The sequence below is a fragment of the Hemitrygon akajei genome, chromosome 18, assembly GCF_048418815.1.
Source record: "Hemitrygon akajei chromosome 18, sHemAka1.3, whole genome shotgun sequence".
Lineage (NCBI taxonomy): Eukaryota > Metazoa > Chordata > Chondrichthyes > Myliobatiformes > Dasyatidae > Hemitrygon > Hemitrygon akajei.
Window position 1 is genome coordinate 39,780,677 of NC_133141.1, and position 26,319 is coordinate 39,806,995.

General features: G+C 40.4%; 1 protein-coding gene across 3 annotated transcripts in view; it reads left to right on the forward strand.

Moving 5' to 3' along the window:
* The window catches only part of LOC140741340 (uncharacterized), a 99,987-nt gene that overhangs the window by 60,759 nt on the left and 12,909 nt on the right, over positions 1-26,319 (forward strand). For all 3 annotated transcript variants that reach the window (XM_073071455.1, XM_073071456.1, XM_073071454.1), the window contains 9 exons: positions 979-1,014; positions 4,384-4,455; positions 6,687-6,797; positions 10,219-10,266; positions 11,525-11,605; positions 11,694-11,735; positions 12,545-12,590; positions 16,744-16,793; positions 18,585-18,713. In XM_073071455.1, the coding sequence (XP_072927556.1) occupies positions 979-1,014; positions 4,384-4,455; positions 6,687-6,797; positions 10,219-10,266; positions 11,525-11,605; positions 11,694-11,735; positions 12,545-12,590; positions 16,744-16,793; positions 18,585-18,713 (615 nt within the window). The remainder of the gene's footprint in view (positions 1-978; positions 1,015-4,383; positions 4,456-6,686; positions 6,798-10,218; positions 10,267-11,524; positions 11,606-11,693; positions 11,736-12,544; positions 12,591-16,743; positions 16,794-18,584; positions 18,714-26,319) is intronic.

The following is a 26,319-nucleotide window of genomic DNA, read 5'->3' on the forward strand; positions in this document are numbered from 1 at the left end:
AGTCACCTGTATGCTTGGGAGAGAGTAGATCCATCTCCATCGCCCCAACACAGGAATGAACTCTCAATGGAACAGGGATGTGGAGAGATCCAAACTGGATGGGCAGACCCTTGTGGAGCTAGTATGAACATATATAATCATTCAGGCTTCAAAGTATAACCACTGGCGCAGTTGATGTTGCTTCCATTTCACAACCGGTCTGACGTGGTCCCCTTAAGATGCAGCTAGGAGTGCCCAGTTCCAGTGGCAGCACGTGTACTGTACTTGGAGTGTGACATTCAAGTCACTTGTGTCTGTTTGCCAGCTTGTTTCATAATCACAGGCAGCAGAACCTTGGCTGGGGTATTGGACACTGAAATTTTAAGCCCACTTCTTTGCTATTCTTGCCCAGTATAAATCATGCTCTCTCTTTTGTTGAGAAGATCAGCTTAAAAGGCCTTATCTTCAAACCTTCTATATCTAGAATCTTACTTGATACAGCTATTCGCACACTTTGGGGCCAATGGATGAATTTTCATCACGAGTCTATTTGACTTACTCCCAGTTGAGGGCCCCATTGGCACTGGGCATGATAGTACTCTCCTTAAAGTACCTGTAGGACTCAGAACCAGTTATGCATCTGAGTGCTAACCTCACATGGCTTTATTTCCAAAGTTTATCTGCTCAAGGCAGCAGGAGGGTCTGAACAGGATTATGAATCCCCTCTGCACACTTGGCACCAGTGAGGCCTTGTGCAAATAAATCATTGGCTTTGTCCTCATTGGCAGTGGTGGAAGTTAATGGCAGGAACGGGGATTGACACTAAGAAAGAGAAAGACAAGTTAGTGGTGTGAACTGCAGAGATAGTGTTTGGAGGAGGTAATCTCCCAATTCTATTGACACGGGTTTCTGGCTCCAAGTAAAAGGTCAGAGGGAGCAGAAGTCTCGGACGTTCTGTATTGACTGAGTTTCTAATTGTGTCTTCATGCTTGGTTAAAGGGTGAAAAGGGTGACCCCGGTCTTCGAGGTGAAAAGGTAAATGTTATGTTCTTATTCTCAAGAATTTCACTTGTACTTTTAATGAATGGTTCTGATCCTTTGCCTCACTGATTGCACATAAACATGTCATTTTTGTAAATTAAAAGAATAGCTGATATGTCACATCCTTGCCAAGTACCACATGCCTCAACAACTGGTAGTGAAGGTACTGCAGGCTGACTCAAATCGATTATGGGACTCAGATAATTATTCCTGGCCTATGTATGCTATCAAAACCAATTACTAGTGACCCCAGCAATCCTACCTCATCCACAGAACACTATAGACCATATCTTGTGTTCCTTTGGGCTTGCTTCTAATTGTGTCTTTGTATCAATGTTTGTTTTACACAAACCTTTTCACCATAATTTATATGCACTTTATGTATAATTTATGCAATGTGCGTGTTGTCCAAACCTACATGCACAAGAGATTTTTCATTGTACCTGTATCTCGCACTTGCCAACAATCTTGACTTGACTTAACTTGAACCCATCAAAGTCTTGGCATGTGGAAATGTAATTTCTTATCTTTCTTTCTTAATTAATTTTCTGGAATTGAGCAAATCAAGCACAATTCCATGCTTCAATGCCGAACCTTCCCGGGCATTAAGGTGCAACATTTTACGGTGTTTCTCAACAATGCAGTGAACACAACCCTATCAGTATTGCCCCAAACCAGCCCAATAAATTGGTACAACAATGTGTCAACTTCATGTACTACACAAGGGGATGAGGATGACTCCAGATTTCAGTTCGTGATTTCATTCATGTGTTCCTAAATGGAAGAGGTGAACAATCATTCCATTTAAAAAGTAAATCAAATAACTGAGACAGTAAGTTCATACTACACACAAAAACACACACATCCATACACACTGTTCTAGGACAGCTACTTCCCTTCAACCATCCAGTTTTTAAAACAACTCACACAACCCTAATCACTATAGCAACACTAGCATCACTTTGAACACTGCCCTAAATTAGACTCTTTTTGTTCTAATTGTGTTTATACTTGTAAAAATTGTGGTTAATTTACGTTTTTCTCATGAACGCCGCTTACATAAAGCTGTGTGCCTGTGATGCTGCTGCAAGTCCACTTATCATTGCAGCTGTACATACAGGTACTTGTGCGCATGACAATAGACTTGACTTTGATTTTGACACAGAGGAAAGCTAAGAAATATTAGCTGGTGTGCATCTCAGCTCAATCCAGCTGCCTTAGCCTCATGTCCTTCTAAAATTTTGAGAAGCAAAAATCTATCAAACACAGTTATAAAATAAAATTAATGAACCTCATTTGCTTGTTATGGGAGGGAATTCCACACATCCCACTCTGTGTGAAGATGCATCCTAACTTTTCTCTGAAAGAGCCTTGCTCACATTCTCCTTATCTCCAACTTTCCATCTAACTGGACACGTTTTCTTCTATCTACATTATTGTTTCTTTCCAAAATCCCATAAATGTCAATTAACCAAACATACATACTCCACCACTAACTGACAGTGGCTTTGGCATGTACAATCTACAAAAAAATACTGCATTCACGCCAACAGCGCCTCCTAAGTTCCTACACCATTCAGGGTGAGGACAGAAGCACCTGCCAGTTCCCCTCCTGCTCACACACAATTCAGTCTTGGAAATGTATACAGTAGCTGTTCCTTCATCACCGTGGAACATCTCTGTACCACTGGAACTCTTTATTCAACAGTACAAGAAGATGGCTTCCACCACCTTTCAGAGAGCACTTAGGGATGGCCAATTGATCCTGATCTTTCTGCTAATACACATGCTATGTAACGATTAAGTCATTTAAAATAAAATCAATACCATTTCAGGAAATTAATTTGGAAACTTGTATGTCACCTTATAGCTGCCTATCTCCCTTACAACTGTTCTTCTACATTGAAATGAATGAATCACTGTTTCTGCACTGGGTTTAATCTGGCACACATTCAGCAGCCAGGCAGGGCTGGGCAACTGAGGACAGTTAAGCATTGGACAGCAGCTGGCAAAACTCCAGAAAGCACCTGTCAGGAAGTTTGGGACTTCATGTGCAAACTCCCTGACATTAATGGGGGGGGGGGGGCAGCAAATCCACACGGAAGTGTTGATATTTCTCAGGAAATTCTGGGTCAAGCTCACAGATGGAGAAAGGTTATTTTGTTTGTTGTGGAGCTGATGTCAGAACCCCATCAACTGAGGAGAAAGGCAGGGGAGATATACATTTTTGCAGAGATTTTTCAAAGAATGCTTTGTCAAAGGCGGATGTTAAAAATCAGAATCAGGTTTATTATTACTGACCAATGTCATGAAATTTTAAGATTTACTATAAGTTACAAAGAGAAATATAAAAAATAAGTAGTACAAAAAGAGAGCAAAATAGTGAGGTAAGTGTTCATAAGAGCATTAGAAATAGGAGCAGGAGTAGGCCATTCAGCCCGACAAGCCTGCTCTGCCATTCAATAAGATCATGGCCGATCTGACCATGGACTCATCTCCACCTCCCTGCCCTTTCCCCATAACCCTATGCAAAAATCTATCAAACCTTGTCTTAAATATATTTACTGAGGTTCATGGACTGTTCAGAATCAGAACCTGATGGCGGAAGGGAAGAAACTATTCCTGAAACATAGTGTGTGTATCTTCAGGCTCCTGTACTTCACTCATTTCAGTTTAATAACATCTTTCCTTTAGCAAGGAGACCAAAATCTGAACACAACAGTGCACTCTAACTAGTGTCCCGTACAACTGTACCACCACCTCCGAAATTGGATACTCAACACCCAGACTTGTGAAGGCCAGCATGCCAAAAGGCTTCTACACCACCCTGTCTAAAATAGAACTAAATTACACATGACAACAAAATGCATGGATCATTTTAATATACAAAGACCCAGAAAGCTTTTTCCCCGACCCAGGAATACAAATATATTATTTAATCACTGGAACTTGTTCTCTCATTCTGTGAGATCTGCATCCTATATTCATGCACATTCCTATGCTCGATATCACTTAATCACTTAATCACTTAATCACTTTGGTTAACAAAAGTCTAGCATCCGCAAATGTAAAACTAAGAATTGTTGATTTTGAAAGTTTCAAATTTCTGCCATCTTGAAGAAGGGTAGAAATGTTTTTGAAGTTCCTTCATAAAAAATACTTTGGCTTGAATTTTTAAACTTTTTACTCTGGTCCTCGATTTCTCAACCAACAAATGAGCATCTCCCTACCCCCACAGTCAGTTTCCTTTGAATATCTTGAAGAATTTCAAACAAGTCCCTCAATCTTCTAAATCCCAGGTAATCTAGCCTTGTTTATTTAATGCATGATGATTCATAATCTCATGTTGTCTCTCAAATATAGGGATTCCCTGGAATGCCTGGTCCTCCGGGTCTGCCAGGTTTGCCAGGCTTCATTGGAGCACAGGGGAAGCCGGTCAGTATTGCAAGTTTTAAAAAATATATATTTTTTTATTTAATTTTTGTGCTCTGATTTCAAGCCTAATCTTCTAAATGCATGTGTCAAGTGAAAAGGTGGCGGTCCCTTGGCTTGTACAGTGATTTACAGCGCCAGACCAGCTTCAGAAGTAGAATGCACTGTGATATTGTTCTAACTAGCTACAACCTGAAATGCTACCACGTTCCACCAGTCTGTTTCATTGGTCTAATGCTACCACTACAAGACAGGACAGAGAGTTCTTATAGTGGAGTTAAACTTTGTCCCAGATCACTAGCATTCACAAGCTAATAGCTGCATGTTGGACCTTGTTTCTTAAATCTGAAGTAGCTCACAATTCCAACAAAATTGCAAGTACAACACAAGTGACAAAAGATGAACTTTAACCCAGGAGTGAGTGTTGGCAATGCTACAATACATCTTTCTGTATAGGGGAAAGTGCTATTGATGTACCATTGCACTGGTCAATTTACACTCGGTGGCCACTTTATTAGGTACAGCTGTACACCTGCTCGATAATGTAAATACCTGAGCAGCCAATCATGTGGCAGTAACTCAATGCATAAAAACATGCAGACATGGTCAAAAGGTTCAACTGTTGTTCAGACCAAACATCAGAATAGGGAAGAAATGTGATCTAAGTATCTTTGACTGTGGAATGATTGTTGGCACCAGGCGAGGTGGTTTGAGTATCTCAGAAACTGCTGATCCCCTGGGATTTTTGCACACAGCAGTCTCCAGAGCTTTCAGAGAATGGTACGAAAAACATAAAAAAAGACATCCAGTAAGTGGCAGTTCTGTGGGTGAAAACAGATTGTTCATGAAAGAGGTCAGAAGAGAATGGCCAGACTGATTCAAGTTGACAGGAAGGCAATCGTAACTCATGTAGCTACCCATTACAACAGTGGTGTGCAGAAGAGCATCTCTGAATGAACAACACATCGAACCTTGAAGTGAACGGGCTACAGCAGCAGATAACCATGAACATACACTGAGTGGCCACTTTATTAGATATCTAATATGGCAAGTTTATATGGTGAATAAAGTTGATCCTTGATCCTTGATTATTGTCGCCATCACAGCTTGCTCATGAGCGTACAAAAATAGTTAAGATTTTAGAAAAAAGTTTGGGTGCTCATGTTACTGAACCCCTTATTCAGTTCGGAAATGAAACCTTTCAGATCCTGTCGTCTACTGTTTTAATTCACTACAACATTTCAACCCTGATCCCTCTGTCCTTAACCTCCTGCACTATGCCAATGAACTGAGTGGAAGCTCAGGCACATTTCAACTGGGCAAATTACAGTTTTGCTTCAACATCTACCAAAGACTAATTTCTACTCTGGGATCTCTTAAAGTAGGATATTGTATGCAACCACATTCAACTGCACACACTGATGTAGAACATTTGGAGATAGTGGTGAGTCTTTGTCCAAATGTGAAGCCAATGGGAGTTCTGACAACTCCCAGTCTGTGCAGAAGTCGATGGGAAACAGTGAAGTCCACTGGCCACTGATTGTACATTTACAAGTATTAGGAATTTGCTGTGGTGTGTTGGTCAGGGTAAGACATGCAACAAAAAAAAACAACATTCAGCATTTATAAAGAATGAAGAATTAAATAAAAATAAAGTTAGAGGATAAAGAACAGATATAGAATAAAATATGCATGAATACATAAATGCCAGAATTATAAAAAGTGGTTTAAAATGTTTACAGTGCAGTGCATTGACTGAGGTCAGAGATGGGGATGGAATGGTTGATCAGATTAACTGCCTGGGGGAAGCAACTTGTAAAATGGCGTGAAGTTTTTTTGTTTTAATAGCCATATAGTGATTTCCAGAAAGGAGCTTCAGGAAAATGCAATTTGCATGGTGGATAGTGTCTTCAATGATTTTCCCTCCCCACTTCTTTGTCCTGAAGTGAAAGTAGACTGCAGCCAATGACCTTTACTGCTGATGTGGCAGTTCGCTGTGATTTTCGTATATTGTGAGGGAAACCTGTCCTAACATTAACAGTCTAATATTTTTTCCGACTTGGATTTCTAGGCTTAAAGGGCATTCCTGGCCACTGTAAATACTTAAAGAATTTAAAAATGAGTTGATAAATATCTGTCTGAGGATCACTTTAGCGAGCTGTGTTACTCTGCTGTTTATTACACACCGTAACTATGTTTCTTTGCTCCTTATGTATCTGTGATCTGTGATACAGGGCGTCTGTGAGCAGAAATGTGACTGTCTACCAGGACCCCCAGGTCCCCCTGGACCTATAGGCCCACCTGGTCCAGTATTTCAAAAAGAGGTTGACACTTCCTATCACCAGGTAAATGTTAACAGCATTGGGATTCTTCTCTAGAACTGTAACGTTTCCTTCTTCACGAGTTCCAACCTGACAGATGAAATAAAAGTCTGCTTGCTTTGTAAGCTTTTATAATGTGGACACGAGGGCTGGAAATCCAGAGCAACACACACAAAAGTGCTGGAGGAACTCAGCAGATCAGGCAGTATCTATGGAGAGGAATAAACAGTCGATGTTTCAGGCTGAGATCCTTCATTGGGACTGGAAAAGAAGGGGAAAAATATCAGCCATGATCGAATGGTGGAGCGGAGGCTGAACGGCCTAATACTGCTCGCATGACTTAAATATTCAACTCATGTTAAACCGAAGTGGTATTGATAACAGTATCATCATTAAAAAAGGATCTAGTGCTTTCCCGGCGTCAATGACAAATAAACTCTTCTCGGGCTTCCAGCCAGGTACAGGTATTGATTATAACCAACATTTTGATGACCAACTCTGCCACCTTCTTCATTAATTTCCTACCCTGCCCTAGAATACAATTCACCAAAAATGGTGAATAGAAATCCAATCTAAGTACACTTCATTAAAAAATTGATAAGGCAATGTATCTTTTCTATTAAGTTCTATTAGAAATCTATTTTTATGTACCTCTGAGTAATTCTACTGTAATGATGTTCCACATAAGAAGCTGATGTGAACCCAAACACACTGAAGGGAGCAATTGGCCTTTCTGGGAAACCAGTAAAAGATCAATCAACCATATAATTGATTTATTTCCTTAACAATATTACACAGATGTAAGACTATAATTAAGAATTTTCAATGGGTAAAAGCACAATTTTATAAAGACTGAAATGACTTCCAATTTCAGGAACAGCTCAAGGATGAACACCTCAGAGAAACGGATTGTAGACATGCTTGATACAAAAGATGGTCCTCCTGATATTGAGTCCATCTGCCTGGAAAAGTGATATTGATTCCAGTCACAGTTCAAAGTTCAAAGTAAATTTACTATCAATGTAGATAAACCATACACTATCCTGAGATTTATTTTCTTGTGGGCATTCACAGTAGATACAAAGAAACATAATAGAATCAACGAAAAACTGTTCATAAGCAAAGGCAGACAAGCAGTTCCCAGTACTTGACCCATAGCCTTGTGGGTTATAGTTTTTCAATTGCTAAGAGTTATTTCAGTCAGTTCCCTTCGACATTACCCAGGGAAGCAAGACGATCCTTGATTTATGGAAGGGATGCAATCCTGAAAAATGTTTCATTTAGCAAACTTTTATAAATTGGAAGAGTGGTGAAATGCAATATGTGTATTTTGCTGCAGTGTGTTCTCGTGGCAGAGGATGATACATTATTTGATGTAGCTTCATAAATCAAAGATACAGACCCCAAGGAGTCCATGACACTTTAACAAAATTCTGTAAATTGAAATTTCATAACCTGAGATTTTTTTTCTACAAGGGAAGGAGAATTAACTCAGTAAATAATTGTATAGTCTTCAGACCATGTGCACTCCAGCTTTCTGGACTCAACACTTTGTTCAACAAGTCCAGTTCATGATTATATTTTCACTTTTTAGACCTTGCCTAAAACCATTTTTTATTTATTGTCTCAGTGCCCCACCCACCTTTCGATTTGTATCATTATCCGTAACACTTAATCTCTCCTGTTCTCCTCTCTTCACGTAGGCTGTCCCTCTTGTACTTTCCTCCCATCCACACACCGTGAATCTTTGCCAGTTCTGACAAAAGGTGAATGAACATTCTCAGCTCCATTTCCCTCTCCATAGTGACCTGCTGAGGCTTTCGCACAGCTCCTATTTCTGTTTCAGATTTGCAGCATCTGCAGCATTTTATTCTCATACGGAAGATCAACCTTTGTCCTGACTTTGAGTTGTTTCCTTTATCTGAAAGCATTGGACCAGGTTGGACTTGACCTTGACTCAAAGCACCTGTTTGCCTTTAGCCACACTTTCTATTCAGTAGGCACATGGCTCCAGAATTCCTGTGTCTCTCACTTGATGACCAAACTGTGAAAGCCAGCTGGCCCGCATATGGAGCAACCTAACATTTCTGAAACTACAGAAACTAAAGTTATTGGAAATATGAGGGGAATAGATAGAGTCAACTGTGCAATCTTTGCTCTAGAGTTGGGGAATCAAGAACTAGAGGGCATAGGTTTACGGTAAAAGGTGAGAGATTTAACAGGAACATAAGGGAACCTTTTTGCATCCAGAAGGTGGTCAGTATATGGAATCAGCTGCCAGATAAAGTGGTTTAAGCAAATACATTAACATTTAAAAAATATGTGGATAGGAAAGGATTAGAGGGATATGGCCAAATGCAGGCAAATAGAACTAGTTTAGATTGGATCAGTTTCTGCTGCCTTTGTCTGTAAAAACCCGCTCTAATTTTTGATAATCCTGCATGCTTCTCACTAGATTACCATAAGACAATAAAGCTATGAGACATTGGAGCAGAATTAGGCCATTCATCTCATTGAGTCTAATTCACCATTCCATCATGGCTGATTATCTCACTCAACCCCATTCTCCTACCTTCTCCCTGTAATCTTTGACACCCTGACTAATCAAGAACCTATCAACCTCTGCTTTAAATATACCCAATGACTTGACCACCGCGGGCGTCAGTAACAATGAATTCCACAGATTTGCCACCCTCTGGCTAAAGAAATTCCTTCTTATCTCTGTTCTAAAGGGATGTCCTTCTATTCTGAATCTGTGCCTTCTCGTCCTAGACTCGCCCACTATAGGAAACATCCTCTCCACATCCATTTACTTTTACTAGGCCTTACTTTTCTAGAAAGATAGGACAGGTGACACAGGAACAAACGCTTTAGCCCACAATGTTTGCGCCAACCATGACGTCAAATTAATTTAACTTTTTTTTTGTCATTTTCTTAGTCCTCCTTTGCAAAGTCTTAAATTTCCCCTTGCCTTGTTGTTTGTCCTGAAAATATTATAAGCCGTTTTCTTTGATCTAATACTATCTTTAACTTCTCTTGTTGGCTGCAGTTGAGCCTCATTTGCCTTTCTGATTTAGGACTTTATTGGGTAGATAGACTGGCCATGATGGGCCAAATGGTCTTTTTCTGTATTCTATAATTCCAGACAAGCAATAGTATGCTTCAAAACCAATTCACATTCAGAACAACCTGCAAAGTTTTGCTTTGAATGACCTGATCTGAGGGCTTATTTAAACATTAATTTTCTCAGAATAAATAGTCATGTACAATAATTTAAAGGCAATGCAGGAGTTAAAGAACTGATAGAGCTTTTTCTAAAAGGGAAGTTTTGAGGTGTTAAAAAGCGGATTGGTAATTCAAGAGTTGGTTAGTGTGTGGTACTTTCCAAGAGCAACAATTCATCTTGTGTTTTCAAAATGTTTTTGCTAATTTTTTGTATGAACAGGGTCCTCCAGGAATGAAGGGGGAGAAGGGAGACCCTTGTACTACCTGCGTAAGTCAAATCATAAAAAATACAATAACTCATACAGTATGAAATAGGAGCAATTGTAAATCATATGGTCCTTTGAGAGAGCTCCATCAAGATGGAATATAACCTATCTGAATCTCCACATCTCCTTTTTCCTTCAAATTCCAAAGTCTGTCCATGTTAGTTTGAAACTATTCAGTGATGAGCATGCTGGGGAAGAGAATTCTTTGGAGTGAAAGAGATTTCCCCTTGACCTTGGTCTAAATGTCCAACCATGTACCTTAAAGCCATGTTCCCTAGTTCCAGACTTTGCTCCTAAGCAAAACAGTACCTCAGACTTGATCTTGCTGAACCTCTTCAGCATACTACAGTTAGATTAGCATTCATTCTAAATATGGACTAGCGAATGCAGGAGACTAATTGACAAGAAAGGGACTTTGGAATTTCAAAACTCTGTTAGGAATGAAGGAAAGTAATTCAGAGTTTAAGGTCCTGGGATATTACGTGCTAAGTGTCGGCGACCTGGGTTCAATTTCTGCTGCTGTCTGTAAGGAGCTTCTATGTTCTCACTGTGACTGAGTAGGTTTCCTCCGGGTGCTCTGGTTTCCTCCCACAGTCCAAAGACTTATGAGTTAGTAAGTTAATTGGTCACATTGATGTAATTAGGTTGCGTGGGCTTGTTGGGCTGGAAGGGCTCGTTACTGTGCTGTATCTCTAAATAAAAATACTATAAATTCCCTCAGACACAGACACAAACCCACTTACATGCATTCTTTTCCTCACGTGTACACAAGCACTCATACTCACACGTTTTCTCTCTCTCTCTCTCTCTCACACACACACACACACACACACACACACACACACACACACACACACACACACACACACACAACCTCTGAGACACAAATAACTAGAAAAACACAAGGAAACTAATTAATTTGAAACTGTAGAATGAACTATTTTATCACCTGTGGTAGGTTCAAATGTTTAGCTCCATATATTATGTCCACCGAACCAGTCAAGGAAAGGGTTAACAATACTGAAATCTCTGTAGTTCAAGGACAGAGTGGGACAAATCTGATTCCAAGCATAGGCTGCTCTGATTGATGGAGAGTATTATACCAATGTAGAAGGACTGCATCTTTCCAGACTTGAACTGGCAGTATTGTATTAATACAGGACAGTGAAAAATCATTAGTTTTCAGGCACACTGATTTTAAAGTTCAGAACTGAATTTGTTTTCTCAAAAAATTTTAACACTTTTCATGTATTATTACAGGGTGTTCCAGGCACGCCAGGCATTCCTGGCATTCCAGGACCTCCAGGCCCACCAGGAATTCCAGGATTATTCTACTATAATGTAGGCCCATTCAGCCATTCAATTATTTTCATACAGAATTTCTTTACTGTTTGACTTAAAATTTGTTTTTTTTTGTTATTATTTGCAGAGAATTTTCCCGGTCCCTCCAAGACCTCACTGCAAAATGCCAGTAAGTATTATTTTTGTTAAAAGAAAAAGTAATTTCTTTATCATATTTCAAATTTTGGGAAGATTTTTCCTTCCACAGTGTATCTGCTTCAAAAACTCTCATCATTCTTCACACTCCCTGATTGGCATTACTTTCTCTCCAGCTCCTGTGGATATTGGTGGTTCATTACTAATTGGTTTCTGAATTAGACCATCTGGAGCCTGAGCAAGAAAGGAAAGGCTCTAATTCATCCAATTCGAAACAGTGATGAACACCCAGTATCGACAAAAGATGGAGAGAAGGTGGGGCAAATCAACACACATACTTACACAATCCCGAGGTGTGTTTGAACGCCAGATTACTTTTGAAAGGCTGTCATTGATATTAGGCAGGGAATGCATACATGATGAATTACAACAAACAGTAAATAAATTATAGTAAACCCATGGGGCTAAACAATAAGCTGAAGTTGCAAAGGCATCTATCTGACTTTAGCTCTTGTCCTTTGATGCCAACATACTTTCTGGCCAACATGCCTTCTCTCAAGATACTTCCATTAGCAAACAGTACACTGTACATTGATTTTGTGTCTTGCGCAGACTAATGACTACATTTGATAGTCCAAGATGAAAGTGTGAAATGGAGGCTTTGTTCTCTCTCACTCCTTTGATAGATTGTTCGTGCTTCAATGCAACATGACCTGGGAATAGATCACAACAAAGGCTAACACCTTCAGCAAATGACACTGTGCTTTCTTTCTTGTGGTGATTCATCATTGTGTCACCCATGGCGATGTCACCCTGAATAATCTGATGTATTTCTTCCACCAGGTGAATCATGAACAGCAAGACGGCATTCACACCACCAGGCACCCAGGTACTTTGACCTATTACAGGAATACTTTTCAACCAAACCCAAAAATATATCAAGATTACAGCTTTTATATATTTCATACATTTTGTCCCCCAAGCATTTCACCATACTTCAACCCACACTTCTTCTAAATTTATTTTTCATGCCTTCAATAACCAACCTCATTTTTAAATTAGGGCAACACAAAAAAAAATGCTGGAGGAACTAAGGAATTCAGGCAGCATCTATGGAACTGAATAAACAGTCAATATTTTAGGCTAGAGGAGTGGAAACGAAAGGGACAGAGTGCAGGGAAGGGAAGGAGTACAAGCCGATAAGGTGTGAAACCAGAAGAAGGGGAAGGTGGATGGGTGAGGGAGGGCAGGATGGAGTAAGAAATAGGTGATAAATGGAAGGGGTAAAGGGCTGAAGAAGAGAGAAATGATAGGAGAAGACTGTGAACCATGGAAGATAGGGAAGGAGGAGAGGAACCAGAGGGTCATGATGGGCAGGTAAGGAAAAGAGGAGTGAGAGTGAAACCAAAATGGGGAATGGAAAAAGAGAGAAAGGAGAGGGGGAAGTAATTACCAGAAGTAAAGGAAATCAATGTTCAAAACGGTCAGATTGGAGGCTACCCAGGCGGAATATGAGGTGTGTTCTTTTTGCTGTAATTCTAGGTGGGTCTCTTTTACTGGTGTACACTTTACAATACTTATGCAGAATTATTAGAAGTTATGTTGATGAAAAAGGTGACTGAACCAGTTATTGGTTCTTTACATCATTTTAAAGAAGTAGTTTTGGTGTTTGTCAAGTAACTCGGTGATCAACTGGGCATTAAATATCCCTCTCTTAAGCAATAGTTAACACCCAAAAACAATTTAAAAACCACTATATGATCTTCAGCATTAGAAAGTCATTTTGTAGGTATTATGTAACAACAAGGCAACTGACGATTGAAAAGAATCCTTTAGTACTTCTAGCAGAGGTACAAATGATTAAAGTAATGATAAAATCTAACATTATTTACTTTGATAATCTAAATGGGGCTCAGTTTATTTGATGCTGGCTTCTGGGCAGAGATCCTGGTGAGACAGAGGCCTCAGCCTTGTTTCGGTCAGCCAAGGTTTGGTGCCAAATGTCCCTCCAGGTGTCAAGAGGCCTCGGAATGTACTATGGGAATGGGCAAGGTACATTGTGAAGATTAAGTTGTCATCTCAGTGGATGGGTTTCAAGATCTGTTCCTATTTCTCAAAACCACACAAGACAGTACTTACCTTTGGATCCTTTCAGTATTCACCAATACTTGGCCCATTGCCTTCTAATTCAGGTGCCTGTCTGGATACTTCTTATATGTTGTGAAGGTACCTGCCTCCTTCACCCTGTACAATCCAAGTTCCAAACACACTAGGTGAAAATTTCTTCCTCAGATCCCCTCTCAATTTCTTGCCCATTACCCTAAACATTGGGTTGTTGCATTGGTTATTGTCAACAAATCAAACTTGGACTGTTTCCTCTGGCATTTTGGAGGCTGAGGGAAGACCTGATAGTACAAGGGCAGCACAGTAGCACAGCACTTTACAGCACCAGTGTCCCGGGTTCAATTCCCGCTGCTGTCTGTAAGGGATTTCCCAGGATAGAAATGTCAAATGCCAGAGGACATGCATTTGGGGGAAAGTTTAAAGGAGACGTGTGGGGTACATTTTTTACACAGAGGTTGGTGGATGCCTGAAACGTGCTGTCAGGGGTGGTGGTAGAGGCAGAGGTGATAGTAATATTTCTGAGGCATTCAGACAGGGATGTGAACATTCAGGGTATGGAGAGTTATGGATCATATGCAAGCAGATAGATTTAATTTAATTTAGAAGCATGGTTGGCACAGGCATTGTGGGTAAAAAGATCTGCTCCTGGACTGTACTGTTCTACATTCCACACTCAGTGGAGGTACACTCAGGGATACCTCTTGTACTTAATGAAGTGGCCTCTGAGTGTGTGTTCATGGTGTTCATGGTTGTAGCCCATCCACTTCAAAGTTCAACATGCGTGCGATCAGAGAAGCTCTTCTGCACACCACTGTTCTAATGCTTAGCATTTGAATTACTGTCGCCTTCCTGTCAGCTTGAACCAGTCTGACCATTCTCCTCTGACCTTTCTCATTAACAAGCCGTTTCCACCCACAGAACCTCCGCTCACTGGATGTTTTTTTTGTTTTGCGCACTGTTCTCTGTAAATTCTAGAGACTGTTGTGCATGAAAATCCCAGGAGATCAACAGTTTCTGAGATACTCAAACCACCCCATCTGGCACCAACAATCATTCCATGGTCAAAGTCACTTAGATCATATTTCTTCCCCATTCTGATGTTTGGTCTGAACAACAACTGAACCTCTTGACCATGTCTGCATACTTTTATGTATTGAGTTGCTACCATGTGATTGGCTGATTAGATATTTGCATTAACGAACAGGTGTACAGGTGTACCTAATAAAGTGGCCACTGAGTGTACATTCTATCTAAACCCATGGCTGCTAGTTTTAGTACCTCCATGGAAAGCTTCCCACCTACCATGATCTATGTCCATCATAATGTTATATGCCGCTATGACCTCCCCCCCCCCCCCCCCCCCACACCTCCCAAGCTCCTCTACTAGAAGGAAAACAAACCCAACCATCTGGTCTCACTGAAAGGCTCCATACCCGGCAACATCTTGGTGAATCTTCACTGTAGCCACTCCAAAACAATCACTTCCTTTCCATGGTGTGGTGACCAGAACTGCATAGAATATTCCAGCTATAGACTAACCAATGTTTAATAGATTTGTATCATGCTCTTATCTCCGGTCTAATTGCTTTATTATTGTCACAAATATCAAGAAACAGAGAAGAAAATCTTGAATTTGAGAGTCATCCATGCAGATAATTTCAACCATAAGTACTTAGAGTTAGTACAAGGGAAAGCTAATGAAGGAGTACAGTTACAGAGAAAGCACAGTGCAGGTAGACAGAAAGGTGTCATAGCCATGACAAGATAGATTTTGAGGTCAACTGTTATCTATAATGTACAAGAGGTTCCTTCAAGAGTCTGATAGCAGCAGGAAAGAAGCTGTCCTTGAGCCTGCTGGTATATGTTTTCAAGGTTTTACATCTTCTGCCCAGTGGAAAGGGGAGGACGAGAGAATGTCCAGGGTGGGATGGGTCTTTGACTATGTTGGCTGCTTTACCAAGGCAGCAAAGAATGTAGACAGAGTCCATGGAGGGGAGGCTGGCTTTCATGATGGACTGGGCAATGTGCATATCTCTCTGCAATTCCTTGTGTAATTCCATTTGCCCTCTTAGCCATCTTATCTAAAGGTTCTGCCATCTTCAGGAATCATTGGCCTTATACTTCAAGGTTCCCCTGCTTCTCCATACTCCTAGGCCCCTACCACTTAAATGCCCTTGCCTTACACTTATCAAAATCTGCCATTGTTCCACAGCCTAAGCCAATACTTCAACCCTTCCACCCACCAAACATTGGTTATAAGAATTCAAATACTGAGATAAATAACCAATACATAAATTTTAAATTCTAGCAGGTGCCATATGAAAGTCATGGGCCCAGCAGAGAAAACTTCATTTTTGTACTGTTTTACAGCTGTATTTGGTATGCGGGCAAGCATCTTTCTGAAAATATTCATGTGGGTGTTGATAAATGCAAATACTATGTGAAGAATAGTGTTTAAAGAAATGTCACTTTTTGATGTCTTCCCAGAGTTGTTAACTTTATATGTGATGACACTCAATCAGCAGTGTCACCATAAGATTTATTTTCTTGCAAGAATTTACAGGAAAATAAAGCAATGCAATAGAATTTACAAAGACCAACAAACAGTCAATGTGCAAAAGAAGACAAATTGCATAAATAAAAAATATAATGCTGAGAAGCAGTTGGAAATAGTCTTCAGAGTCTGTAGATCATAGAATCAGTTCAGTGTTGAGATAGGTGAAGTTATCCACGCCAGTTCAGGAGTTTAATGGTTTTAGGGTAATTTTCCTAAACTGGGTGGTGTGGTTTAGTGTACAACTAAAGTAATTTCCATAATCACCCAAACTATTCTGGTACGGTATCTTAATAGAATTGGATGCAACAACCCATTTTATAATTTGCAGATGTAGTTATTCTCTATTGTGTCTCTTTTGCAGATTTCCAAGGTCACAAATCCAGTGACAATCCATCTGACGGCATCCTAAAGGTAAGACGGCAGAAATGGTCAATATCTAGGTTTACATTATCTTCATTGTAGAACTGCAAATAAAAATAAATTCATCCAGATTACAGTGATTGTAAGGGAGAAAAGCATCAAGAACTGAGGTATTTGTTCATTTAATAACTGTAGAAATGCTGAAAAATGCAACAGGAACTCTAAGGCCAGTCTGCCTACATAATTTACTATGATGCTTCTTTTTTAATTTGTTACTGCAACATTACTCTAACAGTTTCATTATTGGCTTATTATTTATTGATATTTAGTGGCACTCAAACATTAGAGGTGTAAGACCGGCCTGCTTTCACTACTAGCTGTTATTCTTGGAAGGGATCAAGATTGTGAGGAGGCGGTGATGGTCCACGAACCTTTGCTTTCCTCCATGTGCTTTTAACATACCACAATGAAGAGTTTCATATTCTTCGGTGGAAACTCCATTTGCTGTGGATAGCTGCCTTTCGGACGTTAGGATGGAGGACTCTGGGAGGGTGCCAGTATTTGATTTCTAACACAGAAAGTTCTGAAGAGAGGCAGTGTACCTCTCTGACATACTGAATTGACAAGGCTAATTTTGTATCAGTGTCTGTGCAGAAAATTAGAACTCTGCAGAGCAATAATGCTTTAGTAACAAATAACCTGCTGGACCAACTCAATGGGTCAAGTAGCTTTTGTGGGAGGAAAGAAATTGTCAACAGATCCACTTGAAGTCCTGCATCAGGAATGGTAATTAAACTTAATGTTCATAAAGAACCATTTTACCATCACCTTGGTTGTCACCAGAAAAACCAGCATTTATTGTCTTCCCCTAGCTGCCCTTGAGGAGGTGGTGTAGAGCGATTGTCCTCTGGTGAAGGTAACCCCACAGTGTTGTTGGGAAGGAAGTTCCAGGACAAAGACCTAGCTGTAATGAAGGAACTCCAACAGATTTACAAGTTAGGATGTGTGTGAGCTAGTCCCGATGAAGGTTCTTGGCCCGAAATTTCGAATTTTTTTTTCCTTTTCACAGATGCTGTTTGACCTGCTGAGTTCATCTAGCATTTTGTGTTTGTCACTCTGGATCTCCGGCATCTGCAGAATCTCTTGTGTTTCGGATGTGTTTGAGTTGGAAGGGATCACCCAGGTTACAGCGTTCCCACAAATCTGCTAGCTCTGTCTGTCTACATAGTAGAGTTCATGGATTTGGGGAGGAGGCAGTGTCAGAGTAGCCTTGGTTAGTGTGTTTTGTAGGCAGCACTCTCCTGAGTGTTGAGATTCTTAGACAGCATCATTAGAAATGTACCTAACCAGGTAATTGGAGAATATCCTATTCTGCTCTTGAAATGTGCCGTCTAGATGGTGAAGAGACTTTGGAGACTCAGAATGTAGTCCATCACCTGTTGAGTTTGCAGTTGGAAGCTCTCAGTTCCGATGGAAGTTTGACAAGCACTGCTGGAGATTCAGATGTGGTGGACAGTGGACACAATCAGAGTTCAGGCAGCGCTGAAGCCCTCATCAGAGCATAAATTCATTTTGAAGTATCATACTTGAGTAATGATGAGTTAGCCAGGGTCTTGGAGAGTGCTGACCAACCCCAGTATTGGGCATAGCCAGAGGACTATATCTTCAGAAAAGAGGGGAAGAGTGAGTATCGACAGGAAAAGAAGGCCCAACAAGCCTCAATTCAAAGCCTGCTCCCTCAGCTCCAGTCAGTGCAAAATGGCCACTCATTGTCTTTCTACAAGATAACAGCTCTGCCTATAGTGCTCCACAGTGAGCCTAATGCATTCTTTATTGTAACAGAGCCATGTATTTAAGAATCTCGAACTCATGCTGAAGGCTACTGCTGAGATGCCAGAAGGTTCCCTGGCCTACGTAACAGAAAGAAATAAAGTCTTCGTTCGATTGCTTAATGGTTGGAGCAAACTTTGTGTGAGTACCTGTTTATTCACAGAAACTATGCCAAGAAAAAATGGACTGACATTTATATGGCACCTTCTGGAATTTAACAGTAACATGGACAATCCTGGGCAGTACCAGTTGTCCCATCACTCCTGACATCATAGGTGAAAGGTTGCATACCTATCTTCTTTAACAAAATAAATTGTAAAAGGTTGAGGGCAGATTATTTATAAAACAACTAAATCTATTGTTTCATGATACAATGATGATATAATGAATATATGCACAGTGGCCACTTTATTAGGTACACCTGTACACCTGCTAGTTAATGCAAACATTTAATCAGCCAATCATGTGGCAGCAACTTGATGCATAAAAGCATGTAGAAGTTTCATTGTTTTTCAGACTGAACAGAATGGCATCCCATACACCATCAATCTACAGGCCATAACACTCAAGGGCTTGGGCTACATTTTTTTTTACTGATATTGTAGTTATACGTACTTTGTGCAGTGTATGACTGTTGGTAATGTGTTTTGCTCCTTGGGCCTGGAAGAACGCTGTTTTGTATGGCTGTATTCAAGTGTATGGTTGAATGACAAACTTGAACTTGAACTTGATTTAGTAAGGGCATCAAAGGTTACAGGGAGAAGGCAGGAGAACAGAGTTGTGAGGGGAAATAAATCAGCCATGATGGAATGGCAGAGCAGACTGGATGGGCTGAATGGCCTAATTCTGCTCCTGTGTCTTACGATCTTGTGTTACTACAGTGAAATAATGGGTTCCATCATAGAACGGAATCATAAATGGATTAATATAATGAGTGTAGTGAAAGTAGTTTCACTAAGAAGTAAACAAAAGGCAAAAGAATACTGGGGTAGAAAATAATGAGATGATTTTATATTTACATTGTATGTTATTATAGTCTGGAATATAATGGTAGAAATTGTTGGGAGAATGACCTAACAGAGGAAGGTCACAGCAGTCGGGTCTCTAGCACTGAGAATGGCTCTGTGGCTCAGAAGGGAAGTGGGGAAAAGAGACTAACTGTCGTGGTAGGGGAGTCAATGGCTCAGGGATCCGACAGAAGGTTTTGTGGATGAGGTTGAGATTCATGAATGGTATGTTGCCTCACACATGCCAAAGCCAGGAACATCTCAGATCAAGTCCATAGCATTCTTAAGTGACAGGCTGAGCAACCAGAGGGTGTGATCCACGTCGGTACCAATGACTAACCAATGTTATAGAGTGTTTTGAGGAAGTTACCAAGAAAGTTGATGAAGGAAAGGCAGTGGATGTTGTCTACATGGACTTTAGCAAGGCCTTTGACAAGGTTCCATGTGAGAGTTTGGTCAAATAGGTTAAGTCGCTTGGCATTCAGGATGAGGCATTAAATTGGATTAAACATTGGCTTTGTGGGAGAAGCTAGAGGGTAGTAGATGGTCGTCTGTTTGACTGCAGGCCCGTGAATAGAGATGTGTTGCAGGGATTGGTGTTGGGTCTATTGTTGTTTGTCATCTATATCAATATTCTGGATGATAATGAGGTAAACTGCATATGACACTAAGCTTGTGGCTGTAGTGAACAGCAAGGAAGGCTATCAAAGCTTGGACCAGTTGGAAAAAATAGGCTGAAAAATGGCAGACAAGTGCTAGGTGTTTCACTTTGGTAGGACCAACCAGGGTAGGTCTTACACAGTGAGTGGTAGGGCACTGAGGAGTGCGGTAGAACAAAGGGATCTGGGAAAACAGATCCATAATTCATTGAAAGTGGCATCACAGGTAGATAGGGTCATAAAGAAAGCTTTTGGCACATTGGCCTTCATTAATCAAAGTATTGAATACGGGAGTTGGGATGTTATGTTGAAAATGTATAAGATGTCGGCGAAGCCTAATTTGGAGTATTGTGTGCAATTTTAGTCACCTAACTACAGGAAAGATATCAATAAGGTTGAAAGAGTGCAGAGAAAATTTACAAGGATGTTGCCAGGACTTGAGGACCTGAGTTATAGGGAAAGGTTAAATAGGTTAGGACTTTATTCTCTGAAGCGTGGGAGAATGAGGGGAGATTTGATAGAGGTATCCAAAATTATGAGTGGTATAGATAAGGTAAATGCAAGCAAGCTTTTTCCACTGAGGTTGAGTGAGACTAGAACTAGAGGTTATTGGTTAATATTGAAGAGTGAAATGTTTCAAGGGAACGTTAGGGGAAACTTCTTCACTCAGAGGGTGGTGAGAGTGTGGAACAAGCTAGTAGCAGAAGTAGGGGATTCAGGTTCAATTTCAGTAATTAAGAGAAATTTGGATAGGTACATTGATGGGAGAGCTATGGAGGGCTATGGTCCAGGTGTGGGTTGATGGGAATAGGCAGCATAGTCTAGATGGGCTGAAGAGCCTTTTTTTGTGCTGTAGTGATCTCTATAACTCTATGAAATAGTAGATTCAATAGTAACTATGGAAAGGAAATTGATAGATATTCTGTGGATACTTTACAGGTCTATGGAGAAAGATCTGAATGGTGGAGTTAATTGGATAGTTCTTTGAACAGACAGCATAGGTACAGTGAGTTAAGTGGCTTCCTTTGTGTCAAAATGTTTTATGGTTCTTCACTATGACACAACCCAAAAGATTGATGTGCTAATCCTTCGTAGTGTTGATTTTCATTGACTTGTTATTCATGCTCAAATGGTATCACATTGCTTCATGTGATCTTTGCTATTCAAAATAGTAAAGTCACAGTTCTGTTAATTATGTGTGCTGAGCTTATACACTCAGTGGCCACTTTTAGGTTCAGGATGTACCAAACAACTTCTTGATCACGTCTGCATGTGTTTATGCATTGAGTTGCTGCCACATGATTGGCTGATTAGGTATTTGCATTGTCGAGCAAGTGTACCTAATGAAGTGGCCATTGAGTGTAAGACCCAGACCAGATCAGCATGCAGATGTGGGAATTAAATGCAGCACCTCAAGTAACAAAACAAAACATAACTGCAACCAATTTTTCTTTAGAATTTTATAAATAAAAGTTTTAGGGTGTTGCAGCATTGTGATTCTTTGCCTCTGAGTCAAAACAACAACTTGCATTTATATAATAAAACTTCCCAAAGTGCATCTCAGGAGTGTTAACAGGACAAACTTGACATCAAGCCGCAGAACCCAATTCTAGGGCAGATGGTCATGAGCATTGTTAAAGAGGGAAGTTTCAATGTGCAGCTCGAAGAGAGTGGGATGGAGAAGTCGAGAGGTTGCTGAGGGAACCTCAGTTTAGTGCTTCAACTGCCAGTGGTTGAAGTCAGGGATGCACAAGAATTGGACGAGAGCAGAGTTCAGAGGGCTGAAGGTGTTTTCAAATGCGATAAAGCAAGGATGAGAATTTGAAAAATGAAACATTGTCACAACAAGAGCAAAGATAAATTGTTCCGATTAAAGGAATGATGTAAATTGGTCTCAGTATAGGTCAGTATAGATTTCTCTGTGATTCATATATTTTCTGTCATTGTCTGTACAGACAGATTTCTTCTGGTTCTTTTTACATTGATTAATTTGCTAACCAGAACCTATAGTATAAAAAAAAGCAGATAGAGACGAATACTGCATTTGCAGCTGTAAAGGTTCAACAGGTGTCCTGTAGAGAATGAGCAGAAGTTGCGTACCATGGCTTGAGTTGATGATTAATCTTGACAGGTCTCATATTGGAATTCAGATACATTGGGAGCCCTTGCTTTCTGTGTATACAATGTCATGGTATCAAGCTAACCAATCATGACATGAGCAGTATAACTAGAGATTTGCAGATTTTACTATAAACTGTATTGAATCAAAAACAGCTACTTCCCCCAAGCCATCAGGTTGATCAATACCTCTACCCATTAACCCGCCTCACCACCACTATATACACATCACCTGGCACTTTATGTGCATACACACAGTCTATGATTATAACAGCTACATTGTGTTTTATATTTATATTTATTGTGTTTTTCTATTGTGTTCTTTATGCTTATTGTGTTTTTATGCTGGATTGGATCCAGAGTAACAATCATATCATTCTCCTTTACACTCGTGCACTGAAGGATGATGATAAACAATCTTGAATCTTGAATTATAAATCATTTACTGTTGCCAAGATTTTCCATTTGGCAATCACTGACAGGAACAAATGGAACAGATGGAAGAAAAGAATCAAGAAATTATACCATGAGTGTGTTTTCAAACTGACACAACATATGCCATCTGAGGTGTAGTAACTTTTTATGTTGGATCTTTTTACCTGCTGTTTACCTGTGACTTCAGACTAAACATGGTACACATCTTTTTGTGGAACACTGCACCAAGCCTTCAAAGCATCAAATCCAACACTTCTCCAAACCACTATTCACAGGTATGCGTGTTTGTGTACACAGGCCCTTCATGTATGTTTGGTCAGAGACTTTCTACAAAAGGTGGCAGAAAAAATGATTTTTGAAATTATATGAATAGGCTAAATCTGAAACTGCTGGAGGAGCTCAGGAGGTCAGGTAGCATCAATAGAGTGAAATTTTGTACGTGTGATCCAAATTTCTGGCATTGGCGGTCTCGCTTGTGTCTCCTTCTTCTGAGGCTTAAAGGTTTATTTTAGGCTCTACTATTCAGGGTGGAAAACCATTGAATACCCTGCAGTCCATTCAGATTCAGATTTATTTATCACATGTACGTTGAAACATGATCTCAGTAGCCTCCCGTACCTAATAAAGCAGCACCTGAGTCTTCTGCTGCTGTAGTCCAATCCACTTCAAGATTCAATGTGTTGTGTGTTCAAAGCTGCTCTTCTGCACACCACTGTTGTAATACCTGGTTATTTGAGTTACTGTCGCCTTCCTGTCAGCTTGAACCAGTCTGCCCATTCTCCTCTGACCTCCCTCATGAACAAGCTGTTTTTGCTCACAGAACTGCTACTCACTGGATATTTTTTGTTTTTTGCACTATTCTCTGTAAACTGTTTTGCAAGGAAACCCCAGGAGATTAACAATTTATGTGATACTCTAACCACCCCATCTGGCACCAACAATCATTTCACGGTCAAAGTCACTTAGATCACATTTCTTCCCCATTCTGATGTTTGGTCTGAACATCGATTGGACGTCTTGACCACGTCTGCATATTTTTATGCATTGAGTTACAGCCACATGATTGGCTGATTAGATATTTACATTAACGAGCAGGTGTACCTAAAAAAAAGTGGCAACTGAGTTTATAGTGAAATGCGTCATTTTGCGTTAACAACCAACACACCTAAGGATGTGCTGGGGCAGCCCGCAAGTGTCGCCACACATTCCGGAGCCAACAAAGCAACCTTTCATTTAATCAAAAAGTAAGTGAGTAAACTTTGAAAATGTTGAACATTCTCCTATTTATTTTTAAAGGGAAACGTATGATGGTTTTGGAGGTGCTCTCAAATTAAGACAATATTGGTTGTTGTGAATAAGCATGTTTCATAGTGAGGAAATTTAGTTTGTTCAATTTTATTGTCATTCAACCATATATGTGTACATAGCTAAATAAAACATTGTTCCTCTCGGACTAAGATGCAAAACACAGTACATACCTGCGTAGCTACACACAGCACTATAGTTACGAAACAACACATTGAGTTACAATACAGTCACGAAACATTAGCACAAGTCCCTGAGTGGCATGGCCTCATTTAATGGTGAATGGGATGTTGTCCTGGAGCCACGTTTCGGAAGAACAAGCACACAGCAGTTCCTCATCTCATGCTGGGTCAGTTGCAGATGAAGGCAATCCAGTTTGTTTTCCAGGGAGCAAAAAGTGCTGGAACCTTTAAAGTTTCTTTTTCATGACCCAGACTCAGGATCTGAAATGAATATCTCAATGGATTAAAAACCAAAACTCATGCGATTTCTTTTTGAGCCAGAATATCATGATTTTGTGTCAGTTTCTGATGAAAAAAATGTTGTTTTTCCAGTGGGGAAATAATGAGCTACAAATTAACGAAACATGGAGTGGGAACCAAACTGAAGAGACTGAGAAGAGGCGGTTGGCTCACAAATAGAGAGAGATTGGAGACAGTGTGAAAGGGAGGAGAGGCAAGTGATAGAGAAGGGATGCGCTCAGACCGATGGCTTGAGATGTGTCTATTTTAATGCAAGGAGTATTAGCAACAAAGCGGATGAGCTTAGAGCATGGATCAGCACTTGGAGCTATGATGTTGTGACCATTACAGAGACTTGGATGGTGCAGGGGCAGGAATGGCTACTTCAAGTGCCAGGCTTTAGATGTTTCAGAAAGAATGGGGAGAGAGGCATAAGAGGTGGGGCCATGGCACTGCTGATCAGAGATAGTGTCATGGCTGCAAAAAAGGAGGAAATCCTGGAGGGATTGTCTACTTAGTCTCTGTGGGTGGAAGATAGAAACAGGAAGGGGTCAATAACTCTATAGACCACCCAATAGTAACACGGACATCGAGGAGCAGATAGGGAGACAGATTCTGGAAAGGTGTAATAATAACAGGGTTGTCTTGGTGGGAGATTTTAATTTCCCAAATATCGATTGGCATCTCCCTAGAGCAAAGGGTTTAGATGGGGTGGAGTTTGTTAGGCGTGTTCAGGAAGGTTTCCCCACACAATATGTAGATAAGCTTACAAGAGGAGAGGCTGTACTTGATCTGGTATTGGGAAATGAACCTGGTCAGGTGTCAGGTCTCTCACTGGGAGAGCATTTTGGAGATAGTGATCACAATTGTATCGCCTTCACCATAGCATTGGAGAGGGATAGGAACAGATAAGTTAGGAAAACGTTTAGTTGGAGTAAGGGGAAATATGAAGCTATCAGGCAGGAACTTGGAAGCATAAATTGGGAACAGATGTTCTCAGGGAAATGTACGGAAGAAATGTGGCAAATGTTCAGGGGATATCTGAGTGGCATTCTGCATAGGTACGTTCCAATGAGACAGGGAAAGGATGGTAGGATACAGGAACCGTGGCGAACAAAGGCTGTTGTAAATCTAGTCAAGAAGAAAAGAAAAGCTTACGAAAGGTTCAAAAAGCTAGGTAATGATAGAGATCTGGAAGATTATAAGGGTAGCAGGAAGAAGCTTAAGAGTGAAATTAGGAGAGCAAGAAGGGGCCATGAGAAGCCCTTGGCAGACAGGATTAAGGAAAACCCCAAGGTGTTCTACAAGTATGTGAAGAGCAAGAGGATAAGACATGACAGAATAGAACCAATCAAGTATGACAGTGAAAAAGTGTGTATGGAACCGGAGGAGATAGCAGAGGTACTTGATGAATACTTGATGAATTCACTACGGAAAAGGATCTTAGTGATTATAGGGATGATTTACAGTGGATTGAAAAGCTTGAGCATATAAACATTAAGGAAGAGGACATGCTGGAGCTTTTGGAAAGCATCAAGTTGGATAAGTCTCTGGGACCTGACGAGATGTACCCCAGGCTACTGTGGGAGGCAAGGGAGGATCTCTGCATGAACTTTGCATCATCAATGGAGACGAGAGAGGTTCCAGAGGATTGGAGGGTTGCAGATTTTGTTCCTTTGTTCAAAAAAGGGAGTAGAGATAGCCCAGGAAATTATAGACCAGTGAGTCTTACTTCCATGGTTGGTAAGTTAATGGAAAAGAT